Below are 9,386 nucleotides of genomic sequence, written 5' to 3' on the forward strand. Positions count from 1 at the left end.
GCCGCTCCCCAGTCCAACACCTCAGCTCAACAGCCCCGTCCTCGGCTGCCCGAGGCTCGGGAGTAAGTCCGGTCGGAGAAGGGTCGGGACAACAGTGAAGATGGCTCCGTGCATTTCTGGCTAGACCTCTGCCTTCAGGGCTGTTTGTGCCTCCGTTTCTGAACTGGGAACACGGCACCTGCTGTCCCTCTGACTCAAGGTGGAGAAGGACCAGGAGGAACACGCAGAGCTCGCCCTTCCTGCCTCATTCCGCCCTCACCACCGGCTGGGCCGGCCCGAGGTGCCCGAGGTGCCCGAGGTACAGCCAGTCAGACCCACGCTCCAGCCTAGGGCAGGGGCTGATGCTGTGAGGAGCTGTCCCCAACACAGGGCCACGGGGTCAGGGCTGAGAGGCCCCTCGTTTTCTGACACATCGCTGTGGACTGGACGAGAAAACAGAGGCCCAGGGAGGGAAGGGAGGTGACTCGGGACAGGAAGGAATCCGTGGCGGGTCCAGGCAGTATAAGAACGTGAGTGTTGCCTCCCAGCTCAGGGCTCTCCTCTCTGAGCACAGGAACACCCAGGACAGACCCCGTCTGCTCCACATGGGTACCGGCCCCCATTCCCGCGTCCTGACCAAGGGGAGCCAAGAGCATGCAGTCTGAGACTGACAGGCCAGGCAGGGGCCCCAGCTCTGACCACAGCCCCGGCCTCCCTACAGAGACACCGTCAGCCATGACACGGGCATCCTCAAGCATCTGCTGGGGCACAGAGGCCTGACCGGCGGGCCGGAGACCTGTGACAGGCCCGCGGCCTCTGGGTCCCACCGGCTGCCGTGGGGGGTCAGGGGCCTGGCAGGCACCAGGTCTGGCTTCTTGGGAGCCAGATGAGGCCAGTAGGAGAGGTGGAGCAGGAGACACAGGTACCAGAGCCCGGGCGTGGGCGTGGATAGCTCAGCGACTCTACCATTAGACTCCGTGGTGGTTCAAGGGCCTGGGGCCTGGGCCTCCAAACAAGCAAAGAATCCTGCTAGGTGTCTAACTCCCCACCCCCCGCCCCCACAGCCTAGGTAATTACCAGTTAAAACCACTCAAACTGAAAGAGTTCTACTAGTGCAATTAGCACATCAGAATAAAGAAGGCCCTTCTGACAGCTGGCTGGGCCCGCCCACAGACTGGGCTTCCACCGAACAAAGATCTGCCTGTTAATCCCACAGCGTCCGAGGCCTTAGATCTTAATGAAACACGCACAGACAACGTGGGAAGAAGCTGACATCTGGAATCCACAGGCCCTGGATGATGTCATGAATGTGCTGTGTGGCCCTGGGCTGGCCATTTAACCTCTCTGAGCCCATGAAAAGGGGGCTGGTAAAAGAGCTTACATGTTACTAGATGGATGAAACAAAGACTCTTCAGGCTATAGAACTTCAAGTGCTAGTTTTTATTCTAAAAATAGGTAAAGGGACGCCTGGGTGGCTCAGTTGGTTAAGCGGCTGCCTTCCGCTCAGGTCATGAACCCCGGATCCTAGGATCGAGTCCCACATGGGGCTCCCTGCTCAGCCGGGAGCCTGCTTCTCCCTCTGCCTGCTGTTCCCCTTGCTTGTGCTCGCGCTCTCTCTCTCTGAAAAATAATCTTTTAAAAAAATTAAAAATAAATAAATACTAGAAATTGGTATAGACAACTTTTGGTTGGCTTTTAAAATCTGTTTCTGGGTTGCACATAAGAAGTGTGGGACATTCCCAACACACCCAGCCAAGGCTGGGCAGCAGCTGGGAGGGACTGGGGTCGGCAGGACCAGGCCAGGTGCACCTACAAGAAGGCTGACTTTCTGCTCCTCCCATCTATCAACCAATGACACAATAACCTTGACGATGCATTGATCTCTACGAGCCCCATTTTACAAGGAAGGATCTGTGACTCCAAGAAGGCAAGGGATTTGCCTAAGGTCACCCAGCAGAGGCAGGAGAGAAATCAGACTTGTCTGAGCTAAGGGTGCTGCTGGATTCACAATAGCTCCCACCAAGGCTGTGCACGCCTTGACCCAGGGGATGCTGGGGAAGCAGGACATTGGCTGGGCAGTGACTCACTCTAATGGATGTTGCCCTTAGGGACATTCTCAGGATGACTGTGTCCACAACCCCTCTTGGTTGTGAGCCCCAGGTCAGCTTGTCCTGAGGACAGGGCTCTAGCCTCAGTTCCACACATGGTCTCTTTTGTCCTGAGTCTCCCACCCTGCCCTTAACCAGGAAGGTGGCATTCAGAACCCACTGACCAAGTCCTATGCCTGGCACCCGGCTCTCAGCAGAGGTTAACAGCCACTTCCTGCTGCTCACTCCCCACCTCAGCCACCCACCAGCTGTGGGGTGTGGGGGACAGAGGTCTCCTTGGCTGTCCACTCCCCCTGCCCTAGTAGAGGAAGCAAATGGCTGAAAACCCCCAGAAAACCTGCTGTTGCTCCATCCCCTGGGTTTCTCTGCCTAAACCCCTCTGGAAGCTCTCTCCACCCTGAAAGCCTGCCCTCCTGACAGTAGCAATACCACCTCCTTGAGGACTGGATGTAGGGCCAAACAACCTGAGCCTGTCCTGATTGGGCCAGGGAGAGGCTGTGCTATCCTGGGCATGACACTGTCTCTCTGAGCTTCACTGTCCTCATCTGGGAGATGGGGAGGAGCATCATTTCTGTTCCCAGGGTTGTGCGGAGGGGTAAGGCTGTAGGTGAAGGGATGCTGGTGGCCTTGGCAAGGGTCCTGTCCCCACCTCAGCCTGAGCGGCAGTCCTTGAATGCCCAGATCCAGTCTGGTGTCTGCTCCAGCCCAGACCCCTGGCCCTCACTGGCCACAGACAGGAAGCAAAGCAGATAGGGGACATTCACGACTAGATTAAAGAGCATTTAGTAATGGGAAAGACATCTTTGAGTACTCTAACCACAAACGGCTCCACGACTTGGAGAAAAAAATTCTGCAGAAAGGAAAGGCTGGGCTTTGTGTGGAAGAATGACGAGGGTCCAAGCGGCGTACTGGGTCCTTCCACGGGCCTGGACACTCACTGCATGCCAGCCATGTCCCAGGTGCTAGGCCCAGGGTGACAAGATCAGGGACTGCCCCACTGAGCTCGGAGTCTACTCCTGCCCCGCCCGCTGCCCTGACAGCCACACCCTCACCTACAGGAATTGGGGCTCTGGCCAGGGAACAGGCAGCTGTGCACTCACGACACCTGGGTTCTCAGCTCCGGTCACTTTGATGATGTGACCGGGGCTTTCCACACTGAACTTTGTCCCTCTCTCCAGTACCGCCCTTATCACTGTGACAGCATCCGGTCCTGTTTACTCATCTGTCTCCCCAGGACCAGACGGTCTTCCTGGCACTGCCCGGTCCACCCGACATGAGATGATGATCCCTACCCTTGGGTGTGTTCGGGAGCGGGACGAATGCGCACATCCCTGCGACTCACATTCGCGCCTCTGCCCCTGCCGGTCGCCCAACCCACGAGGCCCACAGTCCTTGGACTTGGTGGCCCTGAGCTCCACACGTCCCACCCCTCTGTGGGGGCGTGGCCACGACCAGGGGGCACCTGTTCGCCGCAGGGGCGCACACTGGCCAAGCTGGTGCACGGGCCCCTGCCGCCCGTGCTGGGGCCCGGGGGCCCGTCCGCACCGAGGCCGCACGGTCACCGGCGCCCCGGACGCCCAGCCGGCGGCCGCACTCACCCATGTTGACGAAGCTCATGACCAGGTCGGCGCGGCCCGGGGGCCGCTCCGGGGGGCCGCCGTCCTCGTCGTCGGCGGCGGCCATGGCGTGGTACAGGTCCAGCATGAAGAGCGGCGCCGACGCGGGCAGCCGGGCGGCGGCGGGCGGCGCGCGGGGCCGGGGCCGCCCGGGCAGCCCCAGCACCGCCAGGATCTCGCGCTGCATGTCGCGGCGCTCGCGCGGGCCCAGGCGGCGGGCCGGGCAGCCGGCCGGGGGGCGCGGGCCGGGGCCGCCGCCGCTCAGCGCGCACAGCGCCAGGCCCACGAGCCACAGCGGCCCGGGACGCGCGGCCATGGCGGGCCGGGCGGGCGCTCAGCGGGCGCGCATCCGCTCCGCGGCCGAGCCGGGGCCGGGGCCGCCCCGACGGCGAGCGGCGGCCGAGGCTCGCGGTCGGCGGCTCGGGCGGGCTCGCCGGGGCCGCGGCGCTGTCTCAGCGCGTCTCCCGCGCCGCACCTGCTGGGCTCCCGGCGGCGTCGACGAGGCCTCCGGCGCCTCGCGGTAGGAGCTCCTTCGGGGCCCGGGGACAGGCGGCCAATCTGTCTGTGGCCGCCGTGCCGTCAGGCCGCTGCTGCCGAGGCCGGCTCGGAGGCAGGGGCGGCGGGCAAGTTCCCGTCCGCGCTGCAGGCGGCGCGGACCCGCGGGCGTCTCCTCAGTGGGACCTGCCGTCTGCGCCGCGCGCCCCGCCTCCGCCGCCCGTGGGGCCCGCGCGCCGCCGTCGGGCCCCGCCCCTTCCGGCTTCGACCAATGGGGGCGCGGGGCGGGGCCAAGGCCGCGGAACCGACGCCGCGGGAAGGGGCTGGGGATCTCGGTTGGTGTCGCGGGTGCTGGCGACCCCGAGATGTGAGCCGCTGTTGGGTGCTGGACGGCCGGGTGAGGGGTCCCTGTCCAGCCGTCGGAACTTCGGAGTCGTGCTAGGCTCCTCTCCCAGCCACTGGGGGCGTCGTCGGGCGAGCGAGGGGCCTCGGCCTGGGGACCCCAGGGTAGCGGCGCTGTCTGGGGAAGTCGGGGACCTGCACTGCGCGGGGCGCGTCCTCGAACCGTCTCGCCCGGGCGGGGATCCGGAGTCTCCGTCCCACCTGGGAGCCACCCGGCAGTCCCGCCTGGTGCGCATTGTGTCGCTCCGGGACCTGAAAGGCCTCAGTAGGGTCTAGAGGTAGGGGGGCACCGCAGGTGCCAGTCGCGCCCGGAGAGTGGGACGCGTTCCTCCGCCAGCCGCCGCCTCCGCAGTTCCTCCCTGGCCACCCAGCGCCTTCCCCGCTGTCCCCTTGCACGCGCTGTTGGGGGCTTCTCCTTCCCCGACACCTGCTCAGTCTCTGCTCCCGGGCGCCCACACACCTGGCTCCCGCGTGCTCGCGGCCCGCGCCCCAGGCGGGCTCCCCACACTGCCCGATGTTCCCGCGACCGCATCGTCACCGCAAGCTCTCGCTGTGCGGCCTGCGGCCCCCGGCGCTGATCCCGCCGCGCACGGGAGATGCGCACAGGCCTCCAGCCGGGCCAAGGAGCTCTGCGGCCCTTCCGGAGGGCCCGGGAAGCTCCCTTTGCGCGTCTTAATTGTCAGGGCCCCCAAGGGCTTGCAAGAGAAGGCTCTGCACGGAAACCCCTCCATTGACTCAGCCCCCTTCCGCACACTCCGCCCTTCCTGGGCGCCCTCTCGCTGCATTTATTCATTTACGGCTGAGGCGCTGCGCTGGGAGGAAGTGACACCTAGACTGAGCTCGGAAGGCTGGAAGGAATGGGCCTGGGATGACAGGAAAGGTCAGTGGGAGAAGAATGTACCAGGCAGAGGAAACTGCTGGTGTCGTGCGACTCCAGGGAGCGTAGTGCAGGTAGCACTCCGCACTTAGCTTGTGCCATGCGTGCTCTGCGTCACCGCTTTAATGCTCGCACATACAGGGTAGACGCCATTTCAACCCCTTCTTTTGACAGACGAGGAAACTGAGGCGCGCAGAGGTTAAGGACTTCCCCTGTCACAGAACAGTGGAGCTAGGCTTGGGCAGGTGAGCTGTTCAGTAGAACCTGGACAACCTGGGGGGCAATGGCTTGGGTGAGGGTAAGGCTGAGGGCCTGGCAAAGGTTGGACCCAAAGGACCTTGCAGGAAGACTAGATGAGGGCCCTGGACAAAAGATGGTTATGGGGCCCCAGTGTGGGTTCGCGATTAAATTTCAAAATAAATTAAGAAGTCCACCAAAATTAAGAATTCTTCATGATCACTTAAACTTTTAAAAAGTGCTTAGCTGGCTCAGTTGGTAGAGTGTGGGACTCTTGATCCCGGCTTGTGAGTTCAAGCCCCATGTATGGGTGTAGCGATTAGTTCAAAAAGTCTTTTAGGGGAGCCTGGTGGCTCAGTTAAGTGTCTGCCTTCGGCTCAGTTCCTGATCCCAGGGTCCTGGGATCGAGCCCCGCATGGGGCTCCCTGCTCCGTGGGAAGCCTTCTTCTCCCTCTCCCACTCCCCCTGCTTGTGTTCCCTCTCTCGCTGTGTCTCTCTCTGTCAAATAAAATCTTTAAAAAAAAAATCTTTTAGAAATATCAGAACTTTGGGGCACCCGGGTGGCTCAGTTAGTTAAGTGTCTGCCTTTGGCTCAGGTCGTGATCCCAGAGTCCTGGGATCTAGCCGGGAGTCAGTCTCCCTTCTCAGCGGGAGAGTCTGCTTCTCCCCTTCCCTCTGCCTCTAACCCCTGCTCATGCTCTCTCTCGCTCGCTCGCTCACTCTCTCTCGCTCGCTCACTCTCTCTCAAGTAAATAAATCTTTAAAATAAACCAAAAAATATCAGAACTTTTACATCAAATTTTAAATCTAAACAGTCATTTGTTGGGGCCCCTGGCTGGCTCAGTCAGTAGAGCATGCGACTCTTAATCTTAGGGTCCTGAGTTCAAGCCCTATATTGGGTGTGGAGCCTACTGTACATAAATTAATAAACAAAGAAACAATCATTTGTTGGTGTCTTAGGCCCATGCTTAGTCTGCCTTAGTCTGTCACCCAACGGGTGAATTTCTACACTGTTTATAAGCCCCTTAAAGATGTTGCAGCTTAGCCACTGAAGATGCCCAAGACAGAGTCTGCTGCAGGGGCGAATACGGATTGGAGGGACGAAGATTAGAGTCAGGGCCCACAGTGGGAGGCAGGTACAGTAATGACGGCGGGTGGACAATGACCATGATCCTTTTTGGTGACAGGGTGGAGGGTGGAGGAGAAAGCAGTTGAGGAGGCTGCATCCCCCGGGCTTGGTGACTGCATAGAGAGGCAGGGGCAGAGTCAAGGGGGCATCCCCGTGTCAGGCTTGTTCAGGGTCTCAATCTCCTGTCCTCTTCACTGTCCTTCTCTGGGCATCCCTCTGTTCCCCTTGGAGTCCACACCACATCATCTGGAGCCTCAGGTCTAGCCTGTAATCCTCAGGTTGTGTATTGTACAACACTGGGCTTCCAGCTAGACTGTAAGCAGCCCAGTGCGGGCTGATTCTTAGAGCAGAAATCATTTATCTCCATTTAGGGTGAGCAGAGATAGCTGTGTTCTTTAAACAATGGGCCTCACATTCCCATAAACCTAAACATCAGGTTTTAGCCATTCCAAAGGGTGTCAGCTCACAACTCAGTTCAACAGCAACCACCATGGGCCGCTCCATCCTCTGCCCTGAGCCAGAGGTGAAGCCAACCAGTCCCTGCCCCCTAGTGGCCTGGGCCCCCAACCAGGGTGATAGTCAAGTGAACACAGTCTGTACAGAAGGCAGAACTGAAGCTGCGCTCCGAACCCCAGGGCTGGCAAAGCGCCTGGAAGGGCAGAGGACAAGGAGCTGGGACGTGGGGGTGGGGATGTGAGTGGAGTCCTAGAACTCAGGAACTGGAAGGGAACTGAGGTGGGAAGGTCTCTTGAAGAAAGTGGTGTCAAACAAGGGCTTTCCCCAGCCACCTGGTGCGCCGTGACCTTGGGCAGTTTCTGAACCTCTCAGGCTGTTGCTCACCTGTGAATGGGGTCACGACGGTGGGGTTGTAGACTGAACACTTAGCAGTGACTGGCCTATGGCAAGTAGTCAGTAAATGTTAGCTGTTGTTGCTTTATCATTCAAAACCCCAGGGGGGCGCCTGGGTGGCTCAGTCGGTTGAGCGACTGCCTTCAGCTCAGGTCATGATCCTGGAGTCCCAGGATAGAGTCCCGCATCGGGCTCCCTGCTCAGCGGGGAGTCTGCTTCTCCCTCTGACCCTCCTCCCTCTTGTGCTGTCTCTCATTCTCTCTCGCACATAAATAAAATCTTTAAAAAACAAAAACAAAAACAAAAAAAACCCAGGGACTCCTGCCTCTCTACCCAGCAGACCTACCAAATTTGTATCACATGTTTAGCACTGGTATCCCAGAACTGTAATTTTAAGCTTTTGTTCTGCATCCCTGTATTCTCTATATGGCCTTGCATGTAGGTGTTTGTTGAACGGAAATACACTTTGTGCAGATTCCACCACTAGCTGAGCTTTGTTGCAAAGACTAAGGGAAAACCTGAATTACTTGGTTAAAAAAAAAAAAGTGATCACAGTCCAGAATCTGAAAGGATGGAGGTCAAGCTGTTTTAAGTATGCTTCTGCTGCCAGGAAGCCTGGAGGAGAAGCAAAGTTGGGTGAAAACACTATCCTGCACAATTCGGGCAGCTTGAAGTTACTTAATTCTAGGGGGAATAGAGTAAGCACCTCCTTTAGAATCCATCAGGCTGGATTTCTTTTAATCTGGATATTTGGGTTCAAACAGCTGTGGCAGGGGCGCCTGGATGGCTTAGTCGGTTAAGTGGCTGCCTTTGGTTCAGGTCATGATCCCAGGGTCCTGGGATGGAGCCCTGTGCCAGGCTCCTTGCTCAGCGGGGAGTCTGCTTATCCCTCTCCCTGCCGCTCCCCCCACTTGTGCTGTCAAATAAATAAAATTAAAAAAAAAAATTCTATCAAACTGCTGTGGTAAACATGTATCCATCTCAGCCAATTCCTGATCATATGAGGAGTATGTATGGCTTAATGATCAGAAACTCGGGTGGTCTGAGTTGAAACCCCTCTTTCCTATCTCTCAAGTTGTTATTTCCTAGCCTAATTCCTGTTAGAATTACTTAATATTTGATTTCTAATTATTATAAAGCCAACTAGGGGCTGGAGGAAATAGAAATACCAGGCTTAAATAGAGAATCAATGATTTGATTCAAGGGCCATTTTTGCCATTAATTCTGTGATCTCAGGCAAATAACCCTCTCTCCCACTTTCCCATTCCAGTGTCTCCATCTGGAAAAGAAAGGAGCTGGATTTGATGACCAATTTTGCTTTCACTTTTGTAAATCTATCATTTAACCAGAGATTTCATCCTACTGTGGCAAACTGGCCCCATCCTCTCAAACCCGGGATCTTTGTGATTTCTAATACAGAAATTTTCTTACATATTATTATTTGTGTCATCAGCTAAGTGGAGCAGATTCCCTACAGATTTATATTAACAATAGCCAGATTATTTCTTTGTTGCTTTGTTAAAATTAACAAGGATGAAATAAATAAGGAAAAAAAATCTATTAGTGAGCTCCATAATTTATCCACCAAGATATTTTGATTTGAATAATGCATTTAAGTACCTAAAACACAATCATACCCAGGGTAACAGGTTATATATAAGGTAATAGTTGAGAAGAAAATCAGGAAATACAAA

The 9,386-nt window shown here is 57.2% G+C and overlaps 1 protein-coding gene across 5 annotated transcripts in view; it reads right to left on the minus strand.

Annotated features, from left to right (window-relative positions):
- Positions 1-4,983, minus strand: part of LOC135364196 (bone morphogenetic protein 8B) — a 34,504-nt gene extending 29,521 nt beyond the window's left edge. For 2 of the 5 annotated variants that reach the window (XR_010410987.1, XM_064589405.1), the window contains exon 1: positions 3,686-4,983. Coding sequence is in view for 4 of the 5 variants with exons in the window: in XM_064589405.1 (XP_064445475.1) it covers positions 3,686-4,019 (334 nt within the window). In the remaining variant the exon portion in view is untranslated. The remainder of the gene's footprint in view (positions 1-3,685) is intronic. The other 3 variants (XM_064589406.1, XM_064589404.1, XM_064589403.1) reach the window with 3 other exon arrangements.
- Positions 4,984-9,386: the final 4,403 nt, after the last annotated feature.

The sequence above is a fragment of the Mirounga angustirostris genome, unplaced genomic scaffold (assembly GCF_029215605.1).
Source record: "Mirounga angustirostris isolate CCGP_5_RB_7025 unplaced genomic scaffold, mMirAng1.0.hap1 SCAF_4, whole genome shotgun sequence".
Taxonomy (NCBI): Eukaryota; Metazoa; Chordata; class Mammalia; order Carnivora; family Phocidae; genus Mirounga; species Mirounga angustirostris.